This window comes from Camarhynchus parvulus, chromosome 5 (assembly GCF_901933205.1).
Source record: "Camarhynchus parvulus chromosome 5, STF_HiC, whole genome shotgun sequence".
NCBI classification, from domain to species: Eukaryota; Metazoa; Chordata; class Aves; order Passeriformes; family Thraupidae; genus Camarhynchus; species Camarhynchus parvulus.
In genome coordinates, this window is record NC_044575.1 from 36,505,305 (window position 1) to 36,528,772 (window position 23,468).

General features: G+C 38.1%; 1 protein-coding gene across 4 annotated transcripts in view; it reads right to left on the reverse strand.

Moving 5' to 3' along the window:
* Nucleotides 1-511: 511 nt before the first annotated feature.
* BAZ1A (bromodomain adjacent to zinc finger domain 1A) overlaps nt 512-23,468 on the reverse strand; it is a 64,121-nt gene continuing 41,164 nt past the window's right edge. For all 4 annotated transcript variants that reach the window (XM_030948623.1, XM_030948622.1, XM_030948624.1 and 1 more), the window contains exons 17-27: nt 22,875-22,999; nt 20,660-21,268; nt 17,895-18,058; nt 17,558-17,712; nt 14,894-15,042; nt 7,407-7,654; nt 7,080-7,303; nt 5,345-5,814; nt 4,157-4,299; nt 2,031-2,118; nt 512-1,500 (exon numbers count right to left, since the gene is read on the reverse strand). In XM_030948623.1, coding sequence (XP_030804483.1) covers nt 1,310-1,500; nt 2,031-2,118; nt 4,157-4,299; nt 5,345-5,814; nt 7,080-7,303; nt 7,407-7,654; nt 14,894-15,042; nt 17,558-17,712; nt 17,895-18,058; nt 20,660-21,268; nt 22,875-22,999 — 2,566 coding nt within the window. In that variant the 3' untranslated portion in view covers nt 512-1,309. The remainder of the gene's footprint in view (nt 1,501-2,030; nt 2,119-4,156; nt 4,300-5,344; nt 5,815-7,079; nt 7,304-7,406; nt 7,655-14,893; nt 15,043-17,557; nt 17,713-17,894; nt 18,059-20,659; nt 21,269-22,874; nt 23,000-23,468) is intronic.

Below are 23,468 nucleotides of genomic sequence, written 5' to 3' on the forward strand. Positions count from 1 at the left end.
ATGCTGCTGCAGCAGCAAGCCTCATGTTTCAGTTTTTCATACTGCTCCCTCCTATCCCCACACTGCCACTCCATACTTTTTTCTCAGATTATGGCATATCTCCAAGAGGGCAGGACTGATTTAAACTTTTCAACTCAAACTGAGCTTAATAAATTTAAATTAATAAATATTGAAAATAAACTATCAAGCATACTAAGGATACTTTAAAGAAGCTACTGGTCAACTGAACAAATCGGTGAGGTTTTACACAGTAGAGATCCAAATTAAAGATCCATACAACTTAGACTACTCACGTTACTCCAGACAAACTGATGGTGGACACTTGCATCCCTCAGAGACCAGGAATCACAGTGGCTGCAGCTGCCCAGAGTGCTGGCTGGGGTACTCATACTGGAACCACATTCTGCTGTGCTGCCTTGAGCAAATTGTCCTCAGAAATTAATGGAAAGGTGATGCAGCAGTACAACTCAAGAGGAAGTCCAAGCTCAACATACTTTGAAAAAATGTGTCATTTTATTTGTACACTTCCAAAGCTGAATGTAGAAATTTAAGAGTACAGTCCTGCAAATTTACTCATTGCTAGAAGAACTGCCAGGGACACAAGAAGTATTTATTGATTGATCATCAAGTCAGAGGGGAAAAAACAAACAAACAAATAAACAAAACCCCACCCTCCAAAATTTAAAAAGTTATGGGACTTTTTTTTTGCCCCAAGTACAAATTTTATAAATACAAAACAAATTCACAAATTACTTTGAATGCTAAATAAATATCTACTTAATAAACTCAGACCGAATACCTCCAGCCAGCACTGGTACAGTACTTGAAAAGATATGCAGTTGTACTCATTAGTGTTGAGAAGATATGCTCAAACAAGTTTTAACAACACACACAGTTTCTTCAACTGTGCTACAGCAGATTTTCTCTGAGTTGATAAAGCCCTCAATACCACAGCTCCTACAAAATCTAGAGAATGAAACAACGTTATTTTGTGCAGGAAAAAACAAAGTACTTCTGGAAGATATCTGGACACATTGAATGTATTAAAAATGTACAAAACCTCTGTAAACCAGTACTGTATCCAGTACATCTATCAAAATTATTAGACACTGAATAAAACTGTAGCAAAGGTAATCTTTCCTACATTCTCCTGAGTGCTTAATATTATATTGAGAATATAGTGCAGGCCACACTTCAAGGTGGTTAAACAGTTGTTATTGCTTTAAATAGACATGACGACTGGGTAATTTAACAATCCATTTTAATGAATGTAATAAATTCCCTCAAGAACTCCTTTGGAAGGCAGAGGTTAGATTCGAGACTTCTTCGCTGCGGGAGCGGTGTGGTCCACGTTACCAGATGTGATCGGAAGTCCAAGCTTTTGAGCCTGAATGTGGAAGAAAGCTTGAAGTCTAGTTCCAGCTTTTGCTTCACTTGTGTTACGAGGGTTGTATTCAAAGCAGTTCGAAAACATCAGCTCAATATCTTCAATGAATTCAGCTAGGGAATGAAATAAATTAATTTAGCACGTTTCAAGTCATCAGCAGTCTGACAACAGTATGACACCAATAAATCAGTACAGTGATCCTATGCAGAGCTGCAACACAAAAATGTCTTTATGTGTATCAAGTTTCTATCCTTGTATTGGTGCTGTTCCGTGTCAACATTCTTCAGTTTCTCTGATTATCAATACAGGAAATACAAATCAGAGACAGGAACAACAGCACCTTTTCTAATTACTCCATCAGTGTCACCCTTTGATATTAAAGGCTTGAGAACTACCAGAAGTTTCATAGCTGACCGTTTCTTATGTATCCATCATGTGTGTTAGTAGGAAAGGAACTATGTTCAACAGATTTTATTAAAAAAATATTAGTAATTGCTCTTTTAGAGAACCCAAAACACACCACAAAACCCCAAAGCAAACACAAATTCAGCTTTCTAATCATCCAACACAGTTCTATTTTAGGACAAGCATTTAAAGTGAGACAACATGGTACAATATACCCCTTTCAATAAATAATACTTACATGCTAACTTATATTCACATTTATTCACTTTTTCACGGATTATATTTAAGGCAATAGGTTTTTTGATTATATCATAGTAGTCTGGTACCTAAAAAAAAGAAAAAAATCCAAACAAAAAGATTAATGAACAAAGGGAACCTTAAATTCAGCCTATGTAAAACATTAAAGCAAATCATGAATCAGCAAAAGACATTTATGTTTTGCTTTTATATAAACAGAGGAGTCTTACACAACTACCTTCATTCCCTGAACTGAATACTAGTTTTCAGACACTGCTTTTTTTAAAATTATTATTCAAGTAGCAGATTACAACAAACATTAGCCAGCAATTTAATAAATAAATCTACTCCTAAATGCCCTGTGAACAACTATAAGAAAATTGCATGAGCAGATAAGCATTATGCTGTTCCAGCTATTCCCATCTGTCAAGTACAAAAATTATTTCCAATATTTTAGATTTTTTATTTTTCCTGCAATATATTACAACATTAAAAGCTCTTTAATCATGAGTAATAACCATTTTGACTCCACCACTATTCATTCAAAATTCAGAGATTCCATTCACTTGTGTTGAAGACCAGCCAGCAGGAGACTCTACCCAACTACTATGGGATCAAGACTCAGGGGAGGAAAAGGACTGCCTAACCCTTAAGTGTACTGATCATGTGGATCCAGTTTGGAATTCCAGTAAGCACCAAGTCCAGGGTGCCTGTCTCACAAAGTGGGGTGGGGGAAGCGAAAGAAAAAGGTATCTGATCCAAACATACATGATCCTCCTCCAAGGAAAGATACCCACAGGCACGATCATGTATGTTTTAAAACCAAGGTAAATTTACACTAGATCAAGTGCAACCTGCAAACGAACCTAAAGGAAGAATCAGTAGAGAAACAGAATTAAACTGACATATTTTTCATTCCTTTTCCTTTAGGAGTGCTGTTTAAGTAATTACTAAAAAGAAAAGTATTTCTCTCTTTCTGGCTTGCTGTGCACTGCCCATTCAATGTATTCTTTACACTGTCTTAAAGGCAGCTAAAAGTTTAAACCAAAATATCTATCATGATGAAGAAAATCTGTGTCAGGTATGGATTTCTCCTTCCAACTCTATAGAGACTATCCCTTAGTGATTGATTCAGGCAAACCAGAATGCACTGAATTCTAGCAGTTTAGTTTCAGCACCAAAACTAAGTTGAATTCTCCATCTTTCCTTGCATTCACCAGATTCTTGCCCTTCCCAACATAATTCCAATACTCTATTATTAGGCAGTCACTAATCTCCATTTCCTTCAAAATTCCTCTTCTCCTCTACACTTACTTTGTTCATTCACATTTGTACATCACTCTCTTTGTCCAGATACATTAATCCTTCCAACTATTAGTGATTCTGAATTCAGCATTTCAGGTCTTCATTAAACAGCTATCATTGCTCATTTTAGCAGAGCCTTAAACACCAAACTCTAGATCCCCAAGAATGCCTGTGCAGAGTTGCCCCAGAGGGCTTGGAAAGGACAGGCACTTCGGCAGGGTCAGTAGGTCCAGCAGTGCCTTACAGTGGACAAGCCAGTGCAGCCTGCAGAAAGCAGCTTTGGCAAGTTTTATTGTAGTAAAAACCTCTGGAGCAGCACTTACTTTGTGTACCCACATTATCATCCAGTATATTGAAATTTAAACGAGGGAAATTAAGAATGAAGCTACAGAATCCTCTTTTTGCTGCATAATAATTAATATCAGCATGTAGTTGTTTCTATCTTATTATTTATCACAGGTCTCTTCTCAGAATGTCTTTGCATAAATGAAAGATTAATTCAACCAATTAATTAATAATCACAAGCTTACCTTTAGCAGTCCTGTGCTCTACTTATTTGGCTGGGTTTTTTAAAACCAAAGCATTTCGCATTTCACATTTTAAAATGCCCAATGAAAAGTGTATTTAAAATTTTGTCAATACCACAACAATTGTAGGAGTTATTCCTGACACCAAATGTCTGAGCTAAAATGCAAGAGTTCTCCTGAATCCCATTGCTTGGCTCTATCCTGCTGTTTGCACCATGCTGTAAATTCCCAAGGTTTACCAGCAGCAAGCAGGGCTCTCCGCCATTCCTGCTGCCTCTAGAGTTGTGTCAGTTACCTGGATTTTGGAAACCAGTTTCATGAAAGGCCAGCTGTCATCATGCCGCACCAGCTCCACGATCAGCTGTTCAAAAGCTGAGAGTTCATGGACTCCGCCCTGACGTCCTGAACTTCTCCTGCTCAATACTGGAGGAGATGATTCTGGAAAAAAAAACAACCCAACACCCCACCAGATAAAGATTAAAAGCCTGACTAATAAAATAAAATAAAATAAAAAAACTAATAAAAATCTGAAACACCATTATTTTGGGGTACTGAAACTGTAGTTTAAAAGCACAAGGCATGTAGTTTGGCCTAAAGTATTAACTAAACTCCGGTCTTGTCATTTACTACTAAAATGCCTCTCTTGTCATACAAAATGCTAAGCACCAGTCCTTAGCTGGGTGCCTCCTCCATTGCATTAATTCTGGACATGATTTTTTTTTTCCCTGATTTCAATCTTAAAACAATTTGTTAAACACTTGAAGAAAAGCCCTGTTAGAGAAAAACCAGAATAAGCTGCCTGCTCTTAACTTTTACTTTCACAAAACCTCTATTCAGACTGATTTTATCTGCTTTCAAGAGTAGTCAGCAGGGTAGTTAAAGGAAAAGCTCAGAAATTCTGAATAGTGACAGAAACGGTGAAGAATACAAGGCTGCTACATTGGAGTGCAAGCTCTTTGACACTCTTCAGTCTCACACTGGGTCCTTTTTGGTTTTAGAAGTTATTTTATCTTTCCAAGTATTTCCTTACCATCAAAGTATTACCTTAACAAGCACGGACACTGTTAACCCTATACCAGGCAGACAACATTTTTCTTCTGGAAGCAGTTTCTTGTTTTGTGTGTATATTCCCAGTTTCACTACCTTCCCTCTATCTGTGCTCTTCACTGTTTAGTTCTTTAATAAAATAAAATCATAAAAGCTGCAAGTAAACATTTCCATTTGTGTGGGTTAAGGCACTTCAAAACTTTCAATTCACTTATTATAGAGCATATTGTGTGCAAATATGAAATTTCAAGTATAGATACAATAAATCTCAGATGGCTGAAAATTTTAAGGCTCTGTCAGTGTGAAAGAAAAACTGTCCCATTGGAAGTGGCAAAACTGCCTTCAACCACTACTCATGGTCTCCATGCTCTACCACACAAATATTTTAGCAAGGAACAGAATGTGGATTTTGCTGTGATAAACACATTTCTCTAACCTGTAGATTGTCGTTTTCTGCCTCTTCTCTTGGGTTCAGCAACAGGAAGAGAAAGCTTTGAAGCAGCAACTGGCAGTTTCCTGAGCCGCTCAGCGGGCTCTGCAGTATCCACAACCCGAAACCCGAGAGAGTTGGAGCGGCTGCTTCCCAGTGAGCTCTCAGCACTCTTTCGTCCTCTTCGTCTTCTTCGAGGACCGAGCAGCTCCACAAAAACATCTGCTGGTAATGAACTTTGGCTCTGACGAGTGGTCCGGCTATGAAGTCTTAAAGTGGGCTTAGTCACTGCTGAGGAGGCTGATTTTATGTTTCTTAAACCCCTTCTGGTCATTTTTGACGAAGATTCAATTGGCTGGCTCCGAGAAGCGTATCTTGCCTGACGCTGGCTGTTCTGACTTGAGAATGGATTGTTGAGCTTGGCTGCTCTCATTTTTAATGGAAACTTGACCTGAGATCTTCCTTGCTTTGATGGGCTACAAAGTGAACAGTTATGTTTATTTATTCCAAAATTCCATTCGTCTCTCTTCCCTGTTTTCTAATTCAGCATTTAAAAAACCCAGCCATTCAAGGTTGAACTGGTAAGCAGCTGGCTTACAACCTGATGCAGTCAGTCACCCAAAATTACCATTATCTTAAATACTCCTCTGGGGTCTCTTAGTGAAGTATTATGTGGAGTACATACCTTAAAGAAATTTTCAGAATTCTGATCACCTTTGCAGCTTATGCAATAAGAATACATTAACTGGAGCACCAGCTATCAATTTCTTTAAATCACTTATTTCTCACGGCAGGCGTTAACTACTAGGATTTCTGAACATTATTATCAGCCACATAAATAAAGTACAGTTGTAAAATGCTACTTATAAGAGTTATGCTCTGGTCAGGTTTTGTAACTAATATTTAAGACTCCCCTTCCTTTACAGGGAAGAGACAAGATCCCAGAGATAAATTTATTTCCCAAGGACATGCACATTCTCTCCAACTACTGAATCTGAACTGTCAGAGCTGCTTGCTTTAGTCAATTCAAAAGACTGTACAAAAAAAGAGGGGAAAAATACTCTGAGATCAGAAAAGTTTCCTTCAATTTTTATGTTGCTGGCATGTGCATCAAATAAAATTTTAATTGAAATTATCACTTCGTATTATTTAGTTGATTGTATAGCGTTTTTTGGTTGGTTGTTTTTCAAAGATATTTTCTTGGGCTGTTTGGGTTTTGTTTGTTTTGGTGTTGTTATGGTTTTGGGGGGCTTTTTCAGGGGGTAAGGGTGGTTTGGTTTTTTGTTGGCCTCTTTTAAACAGCTACTGCATTAGTCCTCAAGGTTTCCCAATGTCCTGTGGCCTGCAATGGATTGTTTTCTCTAACGTTTTAATACTGTATGCATCTAGTCCTCCAAAATTCAAAAGTGGACAAAAATAACTCCAGGTTTTCTCCAGAAAAGCTTTACTGTTTGAAACTCTTTCCACTTCACATTCACACAGCAGCTGTACAGAACTGAAGCTCTGATGGCCTTCTCTCACCCATACATTCAAAGCTGGAATTTTTATCCTGAGAAGTGAACCCAAGTCCAGTGGTCCTAGCTTTTGTCAGTATTAAATCTTTTCCTAAGAGCCAAATTCGCAGCAAGCTGATGTTTTTCTAAAAATAAACTTTTTTTCATACTAGAGTTTCAGAATACATGCTTATGTGAACAACTACTCCAAATAATGATCAAGGTGATATTTTAACAAGTCTATTTACCTTATCTCTTCCTCCTCTTGCGATTCATCCTCCTCATCTTGCTCTTCTTCATAATGCTCCTCCTCACTTTGTCCCATCTCATCATAGTTTGCCTCTTCTTCCCCTTCTAGTTGTTCAGCAGTCTCTTCATCACTTTCCACAGAAGGTCTCTGTCTGGAGGAGAGACGTCTAGAGCGCTGTTTTGGTCGGCACTCTGGGCAAAACCAATCTCCTTCAGGAATGACCTAGAAATAGAAGGAAAAGCAAAAGCATTAGCAATATGCAATTACATTATAAGGACTACTCGAGCTCTGTGTGAAAAGGAAGCAGTCCTTTCTCCTGAGGTACCTTCAGCTTGGGCCTGATGCAGTAGGTGTGATAGCCTCGGTCGCAGCCATCACACAGCACCATGCTTTCCGCATCGCCTTTCTTGCGGCACACCTTGCAGCGAGCGTTGAGGATGGACTTGGACCAGATGACGCTGCGGTCCAACGTCGACAGGTGAAGGAAGACTTGGGACAAGCTGGTAGAAGAAAGAAGTGACTCTCTCCAGCGATCCAGAACTGTTTTATAGGACCGTCCACCATCACTGGCATCTTCCATTGGAGAAGGGGATTTAAAAAAATAAGAAAAATTAAAAACCCCCAGAGAATTATCAAACTTCTTTTTCAAAGATCCATGTTATTCTAGAGTAAGAGGTAATACTCTGACTGTCAAAGAGACAGCAAGTAGCAAACTGGGATAATAATTCAACATTTGTCTTATCTCTTCAGTACTGGAGTATTTTCTACATAGTTTCCAAGATACTGGAGCTTTAAGATTTTACTCTTCAATACCTATTCAGCTTAGAACTTGCATATACATAGGTCATTAATAGGACAGTAAACTCAGATATAAACCTGGAAACCTAATTTGATTCAATTTATAAAGTATAAAACATTGCTTAAGATCATGAAAAAATGATCACATGTCCAATTTACCTTCCTTTGTATTTACATCTGGAAATCCCAAAACGCTTGAAGAAAGTACCTGAAACTTCACTGCCAAAGAACAGCTTGAAGGGCACTATTCACCCACACTTGCTCCAGTACACTCTACCAGAGACTCTTTCAGCCCTCTGCCCATGCTTCACTGCCTTCAGTCCTGCCCTGCACTCTGCCTTCACAAGCACCTGCATCTCTGTGTGGCTGACCAGGTCGGATGACTGACCTGGATGAAATGTAACTGTTTCCTTAATACCTTTTAAGCAATGTAACACACAGGAGGGACCTGTGGGACACATCAAGTGTCAAACCAAGTAGCACCTGAGTCCCTAATTAAGTTAAAAATAAATGGGGGAGGGAACAAGGGTGAGAAATCAGATGGTATTTTCAAATAGTTTTGGTTTGCAATCCAGGCCATGGAAGCAGCCACACAAACACACACACTGAGTAACAAGGGGGAACAGTACTGAATGGGAATGGGCAGCTGGGAACTAGAGAAGCAAACAGGCTGTTTGAGAACCCGAGAGAAAACAGAAGGTATAAATGACACCCTGCACTGCTGCTGCTGAGCAGGAAGCTGATTTCTTTATTGAAGCTGAATGTTATTTCTTGCATTTTAAAATAAGAGGGTTTGAGGACAGGAAGAGACCATACAACAGTGCTTGTGGTTATGGAGATGTCTGCAGACTTCCCTTCTAAAAGTGATAGTCCAGCTACTACTGTGTGATCTCAGTTGATTAACGATGCACTCAGTATATAATGCCACCCTGCCTGCTGGACTACTGACAGCGGGCACATGAATGGCCTGTGATGCACCTGTCTGCCAAATTATTTATTCCCAGGACTAGGAAGAGAAAATATCTAATAACAAATAAAATGAAAGAACAAAAATGAGACTAATTGCTCTCCTGGCAAGGCCCTTCTGCCTTCTTATCAACTGGCTGCCAGGATTTGTCTAATCTTGCATACATTTGCATTAGCAGCAAGCAGCACAAGAGAAGTGACGGGAGAAGGCAGAGGATAAACAGGCACACAGCTTCGTAAATAAAATACAGCCACCTCTGAGCTGCAAACCTGTATTTCCTAACATTTCTTATTGCTCAGACCTTAGGCTTGCTGTGTTAAATTCAGTCTTCTGAAGACAGCAGACAAAGTCCTTTTCACAGTACTGCAGTATATCTCCATGTATTTTTTTTAATTCACCAAGAAAATTAAAATCACTTAAATCAGATTTGTACTGTAACTCCTACTCTTAAAGACACTTTATCTTAAGCATATATATAGTCTGGCAAGCATTTCTTTGGCTAACAATGACAGCTTGAGAATTATTACTTTTATTTGGAGGTTATTTTCAGCCTGGATTGGCTTACCAATATAGTTCATCACACAACACAACAAATATATTGCAACTGTGAATTTGCAGAGCAAGTAGAGATGAAAATTCCCGACCACAACCTGCTTCAGCATGTCCTGCTGCTGAAACAAACAAGCCAAACAACACCCACTGTTTCAGATCCCAATTTGTAAAATAAGAATAACACTTTTTTCTTCCATCCATCATCTTTCTCATTTGTATTGTTAACTCAGAGGGAGAAATGGCCTCTTTCTTTGTGTCTGAGCAGCTCTACACTGCACAGTGGGATACCCTTCTGTCAAGTCCTCCAAGCCTTGCTACAATGCAAATGAAGTCATTTGACAGATCTATGCACTCATCTATCAATAGCTAATTGAGTTCAGGGAAGGGTTTTCCATTTTAGTTTTTCTAGAAAGGACATGCAGTTGCACAATGCTGTGAAGTTTCAGAAAAAAATGGGGACATTAAAAGAAAGGGAAAAAAAACCCCAGGACTATGTGAACAGGCAGGTTTTGGTCCCAAAGTGAAAAAAAAATGCAGTTCTTTTTTTCTGGTTGCAGAAACCTTTTTCTTAGTTTTAAATATTTGAGCTGTATTTGTTTCATGCTTAAACCTTTGGCTTCAATACCTTCAATGTAAGGAACTGGCTACAAAATTAATTAATTAAAAACCAATAAAAAAAGAAAACCTGATAAAATATTCAATGCTTTCTAATTCTTAGCAATACAAGTAACATTTAAAATTTACCATCTCTCTGACTAGTCTTGTCTTTCACTCTCTTCCTCCTTATATACCCCCAGTGGTGCCTTTCATCATCTTCTGCATTACCTAACATTAAATTCATAGAGTTATTTCAAATACCTTTTTGAAGCATGGCAGATTATTTTTTAATTAATTTTTATATTCCATAAATGTGTAGTCTAAAAACATGACTTGAACAGTGAACAGTGGTTCTCAATATGTGCAGACAGTGAAGGGTAGGGGAGTACTGTGCATGGAGGAATTGCACATCCCAGTGTTTACTCTGACTCCCACTACAAACAGAATGCTTGAACTAAAAGTTCTGAATCCTACCCTGCCTTACCTTTCTGTTCATCTCTGGTGCAAATGGCCACAGGAGCAGATACTAACCACAGGTTTTTCTCAGCAAACAATTCATTTGGTCTGTGCTACCACAAACCTCCTCACAGCTCAAAAAATGTAGCCAGGTTATGGGCACAGTTCTCAAGGACCAAGAGAATTAGTTCATCTGTCCACTTGAAACAATGTATTTTGGATGTTTCTGTGCAAGTGTGTTCTGGAGTATTAAAATGATTAAATTAACCTCTCAGGAAGGAAGAGCCATGGTCAACCTCATCTGCTCCAATTACAAGGCACCTTCTTTGACTGTCTTCTCTGAAGAGTAAACAAAAATTCTGTATCATAAAAAAACCCATTTCCAACTTTGCTGCCTCTGCTCATGGAACTCTGCAGGGCAGTAATGAAATCATAAGAAAAATGTATGTGTATATACCTATCATATCCCAGGATACTGTTGGAAGATGTCTGATGCTATTATGAGGACTATTATAAATAGAGGAAAGGAAACAGCTATGGGAGTACAGGAAACAAAGATAAAATCTAAAAAGAAAGGAATTGAATAAAGACAAGCAAAAAGGAACAAAAAAGTTGGTTTGGGGTTTTTTTTGTCATGCAAGAAGTGCACGGCCCAAGTTACAAAGCAGGCAAATGGTTCCCTCCATCAGTCTCAAAGGTGCTCCCATGAATTAGAATCCAACCTTTTGCATGGAAATCTGAAGGATGCTTAAATGACTGAAGTCCTGAACTAGTGCAGAAGGCAGACTTTTTTGTGGATGCCTCATTGAACTCCAGGGCAACCAAATCACTTCATCATTTTATACCTCAACTTTCACATCTCTGTAAAAGGAATGATGAGACCTATTACTGCACTGCAAAGTATTTTGAAATGCAAGGAAGAGTAAATTTGTATCAAAAAAGAAGCAAAATTCATAATAAAAACTGCTTGTATTTCTTCCTTCTCAAACAATTTTTTTTCTGAGAAGCAGGACTTCAGAGTTTCCTTCAAACAACTATTCAAAAAAGAAAAAGGCTTTTTTACATCTTAACTCTGAAAATTTTGCAGGAAAACAATGTACTGCAACTGCACTCCCTCCTTTCCATGAGTCTCCTGTAACATTACCTTGGGCTGCATTGAAGGAAGAAAAACCAAATTTTCAAAGTAATATTTAATGAAAATATTTCAAAAAGACAGTTCATAATTAAGAAATGCATACAATTTAAATCATGTTACATTTCATCACGAGACAACAGAAGATTAGTGGGCATCTAGCAGCCTCTGAGAAGCTGGAGGGGCCACTTCTGGGGTTTCCAGATCTCCTTTCACATCACTATCTTCTCTGTCAGTCTTTTCTTGCTCTTCCACTTGAACATTTGGTATGCACCTCAACTCTAAACCTATCAGAATCACCAGCAAGGCTCTTGGCAGCCTGATAGAGCCTCAAACAAAAACGGAGCTGAGAGGAGCAGCTGGTCCTTTTATTGCTGTGCTGGGTCCCTTTGTCTGCTCTGCACCCTGGAGGCCACCAGCATAAACCTGCCAGTGACTGCAGGGAATTTCAGTGTGCTGGCTTTAGGACTAGCAGCCATAAATGAAAACTAAAAATTGTTAAGTATAGCTCCACTCCCTAATAGCAACAGAGCAGAGTAAAGGGAGGGATAGAGAGGGCAAATAAACTTTGCAGTGAAAGCAAGAAAGCAAGAATTGAAATAATGACAAAGAGCATTTTCAGTGTGGTTTAAAGCAGAAATGCAAGGGGACTCTTTTTACAGCAAGTGTTCCTCTGTACTGCTACAAAAACAGAACTCCCAGCACTTGCCTGACTTCCAATATTTTTACTTGAATGGTAACTCAATCAGCCAAAAAAGTTGGGATTATCAGATTTAACATGAGAAACAGATATGCAAGGCATTTTGTCCGGGGAGAGAGGTTCCCTTAAATAATTGGAACAACTATTAAAAAAAATCCCTCCTGTTAGGAAAAAACCCCAAAACAAATGAGTGCAGAGACATACTAATCTATATAAGAACAGTCAAACAAAACTGAAAACTCCTCAAACTCAACCCCAGTGGTTACAAACTTAAGAGTTAATTTCTATCATCAGAAAACTGTTGGTCACACTTTAGAGGGGTCAGGGAAAAAATGCATCACAGCTCTGAGCACACAGCAGTCCTGAAAAACAAGTGTCCACTTCTCATTAAAAGCACTACAAACACCTCCTTGTCAGGCTGAGTAGAGAACTTTTCTATGTCTGTTGTACATATACAATCTTGCCTTCATTCAGATTCACCTCCTGTTAAAAGCAGCCCATTACGCAACTGAAAACATGAGACATTTGGCACCAAAAAGCAAGAGGGAACCTGACACTGTCACTTAATGATTAGGGCAGCAAGCCAGACCAGAGGACACCTGGGATCCTTCCTTCTCCTCAGCAATGTAGGTTATTCTATACATTACTGTAATCTTAGAGCAGTAGTATTTTTCACAGCAGAAGAGATGCACGGGCACATTATGGTAAACAAACATCAGAGATTTAAGACATGCAAAACACATCTATTTGCTTTCCTTATATACTCCCTTTGTCACTCAGTATAAAACACCTAAGAGAACAGGATTTCCAGGTTAAAATAAAAGCCAACCCACAATCATTCCAAAGGTAAGGCAAAAACATGAACCAACATAAGATTATGGCAGAGTTGAAACCACCAAAAAGAAGACAGAAGACTGCTAAAAAACTTTCTCTCCAATACTTCTGGGGCATTTTTCTTCTTTTAGTCTTTTTCCTCTAACTCAGGATGCACGATCAATGGCCACAGCCTGCTAATAACCATGTTTTTCCCCTTAGGGGAATAGTAAACTTAAAACTGTCAGCAAGGGGCTGTCAGCAAAATACTCACAGACCTTGTATGGAAATGGAGGCATATAATACACAATGTATTTACAACTTGTACATGAAAAGTAGGACAAATGCTAGAGGCACTGTCAATTAACTGTTGCACAGGTTGCAATCTAGTCATATAGCAGGAAATAAGCTGTATCATGCCTGGCTTGGAAAGCGCAGACATATTTGAGTTGACCAAACACTCAGCCAAGTAAAGCTTTTAAACAGCTGCAGTTTCAACTATTCCTGTGCTCTCCCCTTTCATCTCAATCATTTGCTACACTTCCCTCTTCTAGAGGTCATCACACTGATATCTAAAGCTTGTGGAAGGGAACCCATGCCCACATGTCAGTCTCTGGCACAAATCTAGCTCAAAGCCATCTTCAGTGGCAACTGATATGCAGACAGCAGGCTCCATGCAGGAGCAGCCAAGATGCAGAAAAAACTTCAGGTCAACTGCACAACAGGGCACCTAACATCTTGTGTTAACACACCAAAACCTGCATTTTTGTCTTCAACTACTACAGCAGAGTCTGCCAGAGCAGAAGGATTTTATACACAGTGACTTTCAGAAGAGTATCAGTCTACCGGGGTGTAGCAGTTGCTGCTCTGGAATACGCTGGGCTGGCAAACCAGAGGTGAGAGGTAAAGCAGCCCAGCAAGCAGAGAGCACAGCTCATCCCCAGTGTGCCATCAAGACAGGAAGTCTGACCAAGACAGCCACCTTGGGAAGGAGGAACTACCTTTACACATTTCTCTAAGATCAAAGTCCACTTCTGAATTGCAAAAGGATCCTAAGAAATCCAGACCTGAGGGATCACAGGAAAACAAACCGACTTTATGCACTTTGGATTCTCTCTCTCACCTCCAGAGCCTCATCACAGGAAGCCAAGTAAGAAATATGGGTCAAAGTCAAGCTGTAATCCTACTTTTGTTTAAATTTTTCTTGCAACCTTTTATTTCCAAGTTTTACAGCACAAACACAAAACCAGAGAATCTTAACGTTTGCCATGTTAAGTACTTCCTACACTTTACTGTAAGTCTTCTGTTATTGCTGAACAAGGTGATCCAGGTAAACTAGATCTACATTGCTTTCATTGAAACAGTATAAAAAGAGGCAAACAAAACAAAACAAAATAACTGCATGATATACTGGCCTCAACAGTAATTCTGAACTATAGTGCTCCCCCACAAAGCTTGATCATTTCTATAAGGATACAATTTGTCTGCCAATGCATCAGTATAACTGTAGCACCACATAAACAAGGTCACTGGAAAAAAATCTATGTTCAATAAGCATGCATTTAAGAATTTGCTTGTTAATTAATACATTTTATATATATATATCAATATATATGTAGGTGTATTAACTTTTTGTTCTTTCCCCCAAGATGTCCTTCTAAAGCATCCAGCCTTACAAAACAAGCAAGTGGGTTTGGGGTCAGGGGTATTACTGCAGTGCTGGGGTGGATGTGTTTGGTTTGTTAGTTACAAAATCTTACACAAGACTAGAGACAGAGTTTCAATTCTGAGACTTACCAAGAGGCGCTTTGAGGAACCTGCGTTCAATTCCTTGTTCTATCTGAAGTAGTGCAGATGCCAAGTAGTGGACCACATTACTGACTGGCTGAGGAGTACTTGTGCTTGTTGATGCAGCACTTGGAGCTTCAGTTTTTAACCCAACAAGTCTAGAAGAGAAACGTATTAAATTATCTTTTGAAGTCTCTGAAGTTAATACCAGAGATTCTTGCAAATGTATCTAGAGAAGCTTCTTGTTTTAACTCCATGTACTCGCATGGATTACTGACATGAATGGGTACTGCACAGTGTGATGCTTATGTTTGCTCAGCTAGCCTGGTTGATCTAGACAATTCATCTTTAGGTAACAGTTATATAAATTGCAAGAAATGTGGATGACAAATTTCAAAACAATTAAGATTTCCAGAAAATCTGATGTGACATCCATCAGTTAGTTTATGATAGATTTCTGTGACGAATGTAGTCCCAAGAATTCTTCAGTGAAAACACTTCTAGTGGCAAAGTGAAGTCTTTTAGAACACATCCACCTGCAGAAGTTCAACTACACAGATCCCTACAATTCAAAAGATTTTTGAAAAGAAAACAAAAAATAAAAACAAAGTAATTTTTAAATGCAAATCTAGAATTGTTAACTTGTATGTCCTCATGCTTGGAGGATCTTTATAAAATACTGACTTTTTATGTAATGGTGGTTAAAAAAACCTCCCAAACAACAAAAAGCAACCCTAAGAAACCCCTGAAATCAACCATACAAACCCCACAAACAAGCAGACCACCAAAGAGGTAGTTTTCCAATAAACAGGACCAAAAGACTAAGTAATCATTTCAAAATGTAGCTAATCTTTCTGAACCACAAACATTAAATCATGTGTAGGAGAGTAGCTCACAGTACTGAAAATAAAACTCCATTTCTACTTGGGGTTTATAAAAAAATAACTAATTAAAACTGTCTGGATTCTGCCTTATTCTCGTGAATAAGCAATGCTTTTGGTTGTCCCTGTTCTTTTTTCACACTTAAAGCTGTTCATTATATTTTGCAGTCACACACATTTTGAGAGCCTGAAAGCAAACAGAAAGAAAGCTGCAGAGTTATTTACATTTCACTAGTCAAACTCCAAGGTCTTAATGAGATGTCACTTGCTCTGAGGTGGATAAAAAGCCCCACATCAAAAGCAATCTGTCACATGATTTCAGAATCCCATACTCTGATTTAATATGCAAGACTTTATTAGAGTAGACTTTATTCAGAAACTCTGATGGAGTCAGTATCAAATGGAAAAAAAATTAAGCTACTAAGTTCTGCAGTTGAATTAAGAGTTGGCAATGGAACAAGTACCCAACATTAAGTGGAAACAGATAAATTTCAGCTTCTTAGTTAAAACAGTGGAATACTTCTATATTGTGGTTTTCAGGAACCAAATGTCTGTAAATTGTGTAATTAATATAAAGGATGATCCCATCCATTTTGCATGGAACTAGAGAATTCTTGATTCAAAGGAAAGTCTTATAGGAAAATTCTAATTCACAGTGATGAATGAGAACTGAAATAAAATGAGAAAAATACCTGAAGAACTTCAAATTCCTAACATCGAACACAGCATTCATTAGTCCACTCAGAAATACAGCTTTTATAGAAGTCTAACAGCAGAAATGCCTCACAAAATATGTAAGGCAAACAGTAGGTTAATACAATGACTGCCTCAAATGAATCTTTTTTCCTGAAGTATTTCAATATTCACATCCTATCAAGAGATACAATTTCATATGCATTAACTATATTAAGGTAGACCTTTATTTCTGACAAGCATGCAACTTCAGAGAATTAAGAATTCGGAAATCTTCACCATTTCTGTGATTTCTGAAGTTTGATTTACAACAAGAACTGCTATTAGAGAGCCACATCTGTCTCAAATGTTTAAAAGCCAAACACCACAAAACACTTCACAGCTACAACACTGTAGGATTTGAGGTTTCCTTCCTTTCATTATGTTGCAGCTTGCTCCACAGAAGTATTATCATTCCTGAAGTTGTAAGATCACATCTCCACTTTGCTGCTTAAAGTTAATCCAGACCATGGCCTGTTGCCCCAGTGGTTCTTACCATGATTCACGAGGTAAGTGAACAACAGGCCAGTTCAACCAGAGATTGTTACTATTACCATTTTTCAATACCCCTACTCTTTTCAGAAACTGAAGTGTTTTGATTTTGTTGTTTTGTTTGGTGGGTTTTGGTTTTGTGTCTTGTTGGAGGATTTTTTGTTTGTGTGAGGCTTTTTGGTTTGGGGGTTTTTTTTGAGGGGAGGTTCTTCTGGAAAACACATCATCAACTGCCTGTATAATTTCTCCCTGCATTTAAAATTACTTCAAAATGAATCCATGTGTTCCTTCTTTGATAATTAATGTTTACTTTGAGCAGTGTAATATCTGAATACTGAAAGATGTAAAAATTGGAGCCTTAGTCCTATATGGCAATAGAACAGCATCATTTACAGACTATAAACCAAAGTAAAATCCTGCATTTTAAGATCTGTAGTCTTAAAAATCACCATGTGGAAGAATTTGAGGGTAAAAATAATTTGAAGGTCAAAAAGTCCCCAGCCAAACAAAGCAGAACACTGCTATAAAACTCAGAGAGAAGAACCATTATTTAAACTACAGCTCTTACCTGTCTTTCACAATAAACTTATCATGATCATCAGTTTCCATCTCTTCACATTCTTCATTCACAGTTTTAATAATGCCATTTTCTTTGTTTTCATCATTCAGAAACTCATATCGCCCATGTTCTAGGGCTGCTCTCCAAGCCTGTCTGTCTGTAACCTGAAGCAAACATACAAATTTGAGGTTTCTAAAGAATCAAAGGATACAAGCTTTTAGTACCCATTACTATCTACATTTAATTTAATTCTGCTTTCAGTAAAATCATTGCATGCAAGAGTTCTCATTTAAGTTACAGACTTGATGGCACCATTATGTTCCCACATTCTACCATCTACAAATACCTTAATAGCCCCCAATGTTCCTTGGTAGATCCTGTCTTCAATGTCCAAAAGAAAGTCCCTAAGTCTCAGTTCAAGTTGCTTCTCTGCAGATAGGTGAGATCCATCATGGATATTCTGCATCCTTCCCCGTCCTACAGGAGGTCTGACATCACTTTGAGGTTTTTCTGCAAGAACAGCAAGTAATTTGGTGTTAGTAGATCTTGTTCCTTTAAAGCAGCTGTTGGCAGAGGGAACAATAGTACAAGACAGAACAAGGTGATTGCATGGGTTCAAATTTCCCTTCTTGTAACTAGGTGCCAACACCAACATCTGTGCCAACTAAGGAATCTGATTCAGCCCAGCAGGGTATTGATGACCAAGAGATGACCAATAGATGATTGGCATCCACTCATAACAACTCATGAGAGAAACCCTTGCTAATTTAAAAGTAGTTCTTTTGTCTTAAAATTCTTTCAAAATTAGTAGATAACTAACACCAACCTAGCTCTAGGAGGAGAACAAAAAGAGAGAATAAAGTCACGTTTCTATTATTTGATTGCTCTTACTTTACAAGAGAACTCTTCAGCTGTCTTTCCTGCATGTATCTTTATCATATAAACACTTAAAATAAGCATGTGCAACTGACAATCATAAAACCTAACAGAACGAGACAAGATAAAATCTCTTTCAAAAACCTAACCTTAGAACAAAACAAAAAGATAAGATGATACAGGCACAGACAAGACTGACTGTGTCCTCTAATTAAAGGCAGGGAAAAAAGGAGCAAGACAACATGCTAATTTATGAAAACAAGGTGAGAGCTGATGATGATGGGCTTTCAAGTAAAAACCTACTCCCAAGAGAACTCAAAGTTCATGCAAAAAAACAAAGGCCACAGGAAAGAGCTGAAAGTCTGCCCAAATCCTAAATTAGTGCTTGCAAGTCTGCATAGGTAGTGAATATTTTTGTTCACAGGATTTACCTTAAAACCTTTGAGTGCAGTGAAAAGAAGGTACATGCAACAATTTAAGAGGTATTCAATAAATAGTAAAAATAAAGCTGCTGCTAAGAAAGCACAGAATGAATTTCTAAGGTGCTCTCAATTGCTGAAACAATTCCCTGTAACTGAAAGCAATCATGCAAACACACTCAAAATGTAGACTAGCAACTCTCATGGCTGGCTGTGGGAAAGGTCCTTTTTGGTTTAAAAGTAAAGAAGAAATGCAGTATTTTTTCTTGAGCAGAACTAGAAAAGCAGCAACTTCTTTTCAAGTAATTGACAAGGAGAATTTAGTGGATACTGGAATAAAATCAAGTAATACCACATAGCAATTTTATTTCCATGCTCTTTTGAGCAGGAACTGGAAAAGGCAGAAGCACAGCCTACACTGCAGGAGAATCCTTCTTGTTCTGCAAGTCATTTGAGTGAAAGCAATAGGGCAGCAGCTGGAGTCCACAGCAGAAAAGCTCCCAACCCAGTACACCTACACGTGGCTATTTATTCCTGCTTATCACACAGTGGTGTGGCACCATTGGTATTGGAGCGCTGCATTTGAATTTTTTGATCTCTAATAAAGTGAAGTTCAAAGCTGCCCCTCTTTTTTTCTTAAAATGAAAATCAATGTTATTCAACAGTTCTAACATTAAAAGAGAAGAAAACTCTGAGACTGTGGACATCAAGTTGCTTCAGAGCAGAAAGCAACACACAGAATACAGATAAAGGTGCAGCGATTAAGGAGATAAGGAACCATACATACAAACTCAAACATATCAGAAGATGACAAGAGATTTTTGCACAAAAAGAATCCAATATAGAAAAAAGGCCTCAAAATAAAGCTAAATCACTATGCAAAAACTCTGTCCTGTGCTAGTTTCCACCAAAAGAGATGGTAGATCAGTTGTAAATTTAGCAGTATCTGATGTGCTCACAGCGTGTCCGAGCATACCCGCTCCAGGAAAACAGAATTTGTGCCTGCTGTGAATAATATTCCCCTGCCCCAATACAGATAACCCCAAATCCTCAAGGTAATTTGTCATCATTAAAAGCAAAATGCAATTTCTTAAACATTAACCTAGGGAGTCTCCCTTTGGTAATATTGTCGACCCACCAATACACTATAAGCAAGCCAGCTGTAAGCCTGTATGTGCAGAATTTTATCAGTGATTGGAGCCAATGCCTTGCCAATAAATGCTAAAACACTTGGCTAGGAAAAAAAGGAAACAGCCCCAAACCCTAGGTCTAGGATGGTGTTCAGTACAATTCTATGTTTAAAAAGCTGTAAAAACATCTGCTATCCTGCTGCTTCCTTCTGCACTGAGTGTCTGCCAAAGGAAAAAAAGGGGAACAAATCCCAGAAAAGAATAGTATCACAAAATGCCATTGCACTGATGTTAACCCATGTAAGAACCAACCCAGCTACACGGCTTTTTAGCATGTATTAACTTTTATTCCCCAGTTAATCTTTTTCCAAAGCTAAAATTACTTCCTAAAGTTGTCTGTTTAAAAGCCAATCCTGGTTTACTAAGCAGCAAGATCACAGAAAAATTATTACTTCTTTTTAGCATGAAACACCAGAAAATATCACAAAGGTCTGTCAAGCAGGAAGAAAAAAAAAACCTGAAAGGCAGGGAAAAAACGAAACTTGTTTTCCATTGAGTGAAAAAAAAGCTTAAGGAAAATTCTTAGACTTCAGAAATTACGGTTAAATTAGAACTAGAGGTTTCTATAATATTATATAAAAGTTTTATCTGTAGAATCAAATTAAGACCAAGAACCTTTCCATTACCTGGAATATGGAATTTCTCCACAGGAAAACTGCTTAGTTGTTCATATATCCTACTTTTCTCTTGTAAAAGAGTTTCTTTTAAGGCACTCTCCCTATGTCCTCGGGAATTGAGAGCCTCTAGGAGTTGGTCCAGTTGTTCCCGAGAACTGTAAAAGCACCAACGGTTTGGTTTGTATACTGGCCTTGGCACCTCTACGACAACACTGGTACGTGAATCTTGGTCAATATTGGAGGTAGATTCAGAGGATTTCAGAGACTCTCCAGTTTTACTGAATACCTGAGGTTCATTTGTGCAAGACTGTCCACTATTCTGAAAGGAAGAGGTTCGAGGCAACAACATGTCTTCTGTGAGACCAGAATAGTCCTCCTCGACAAACAATCCAGGAACAGAAGGGAAAATCCAGTAGCGTCGGTACAGGCGGTCACGACCCAACGGGGTGATATTTGTGCAGGCTGTTGCATTCTGAATCTTTTCTAACAGTTCCTTCTCTTTCTTTTGTTGTTCCTGTTTTAAAGCTTCCTCATCTTCAGCAGTAAGAGGTTCGCTCTTTTCACAAGTGGTCTCTTCTTGTCTTGTAAATTCTTTAAATCCATTCTGCCCTCTCCTTCCTAAAGTTAAAAGAAGTATGATAGGAATTAATTTACAAATTTTTTAAACCAAAAACTCAAGTAAAGGGCAGGTTTTAGTTCTGTCCCTTTTTGGTTATCCAAACTTACACTGTCAAAAACCATCAGCTCAGTCAAGAGACAATACTGGTTTTATTAAAGAAAAACTCAAGTGATTAACCCCCACTCCCTTGAAGAACAGGTAACCACTTTAAATACACCTGCACTTCGCAGAAACTAGACTAAGTTTCATTTACTGACACTGTCATCTTCAATATCATAGAAAAAGAACAAAAATTTTAAGAATGCAAAAATATATAATAGAAGCATCTTATAAGGATAAAGTAAAATTCCAGCAATTTCACTACTGAATACAAACTGTGATCCCAACTTTATTTATCATACTCAAAATGATGATCTTAAACTGCCAAAGGTCTCAAGAAAGACCGGAATCCCTACACAGCAGCTTTTATGGCAAACTCAGGTATCTTACATTTAAAAATTAAAGTGATCAAGTATTTGGTATTATTTCCAGCTGAATTTGTACCAGCTGAAAACATTCAGTTCACATCTTTAGTTTACACCAAAGTATTAAGTCCTAGTTGTCATCTAGACCAGTATGTCTCATAACTGAAGCGTGCAATCTGAAAGGTGCAGTCAACACTCAAGTTTTACGTGTTTCTAGTGTGACCTTCAGTTCCCTGAATGAATGAAATAATAACACTTGTCATCCAGTCACTTGTCATTTGTTTGTCATCCAGTTGCAATGTTTCAAACATGGGTATTTGAGAAACCTGAAATTCTGTTTAAGATCTCATTGCTTTTTCATGGCAAAGCTGTAACAAACATGTTAATCTGTATTGATGAATTACTCAGAATTTCCATCCCAGGTACTCTTAGGAACTGTAAAAGTTTGCAGCTTAAGTGCACAATCATCCACGACTTTCACTGGCACAGACACCAGCATGAAGCCTTCCCAGCAGAAAGACACATGAGCTAGCATCCCAAAGCCATCAGCAATTCTTCCTCCTGTAGTGACATCTATGTTTAGTTAGGAACAGCAGGCAGCACCATTTACTGCACTGCAGTTCCTACTAGCACACTGCGAAGGAAATTAAATCTAGGCATAAGTCTGGTTTTATTCTTGTATAGGAGGCATGCTGCTTCATTAACAAAGGAAACCTATACCCAAATGCATGATCTAAGGTTTTCTTTTGAAATATCAGTTGGTTTTGCAGTTTACTAAAAAAGAATTTTAAAAATATCAAACCCACACCATGTCCTATTAGATGAAACTCCTACAACTCTCTCTATGAGGGCAAGTACTTGTAATGGCAACACCGTAACATTTTTTAGACAACAGAGGAATCCACACAGCATGTATGGAAGACAAGAAGAAACAGAAGTGTGAAAGAACATACAGCCAACCATAAGAACTACACCAGGCTGGCTCAATGTACTTAAGAGCCCATTATGATCATGTTCTAGTGTGGGTTTGTTTCCTTAAAAGAAAATAACAGCAAAGATTGATGCTTTTACTATAAAACACAAGAGCTTGCCAGGTGCATGCATGCAGGTACGCAGGCACACAAATCCATTATAGCATTACCTCTCCGGCGTTTTTTGTTTGGTCCCAGCTCTTCTTCATCCTCTGTGACTGTGTCCACGTCCTGCTCTTTACGTTCCATCTCTTTGCTCTCTGTGCTAGTATCAAGCTCCTCCCGTTCCTCCTCCCTGACACAGCAAAATAAACAGTGACTAACCAACCATAAGAAATACACAATAAAACATAGCATCTTTGACACAAAGAGTACTTTTATTTCCAAGTACTTGACTAGCAAAATACCTATAATGCTCTTAAAAAATAAACTGTAAATCACAGACTATATTAAAGCCCAAAAGAAACCCACTGAACTGTAAATATGAAGTTCTATATTAAGGACTAAAACCTGTTCTTTGGTGCCCACACTTTCATTTGAACAGTATTATTATTATAATCAGATCATTTCTGGAGACATCTTAGTGTAATTCTATTGCTGTAAATTTTTTTCATGTCTAAGTAAAGTTTCCTTCCCAAAAGGTATGTACCATTCTGTAAAATGCTTGTTACACATTTTTGCCTCATCTAGCAAATATAATTAATTCCCTACAGAAAAACAAGCAGTTTTTACTGGGTAACTTTTTACCAATTCTACACCACTAT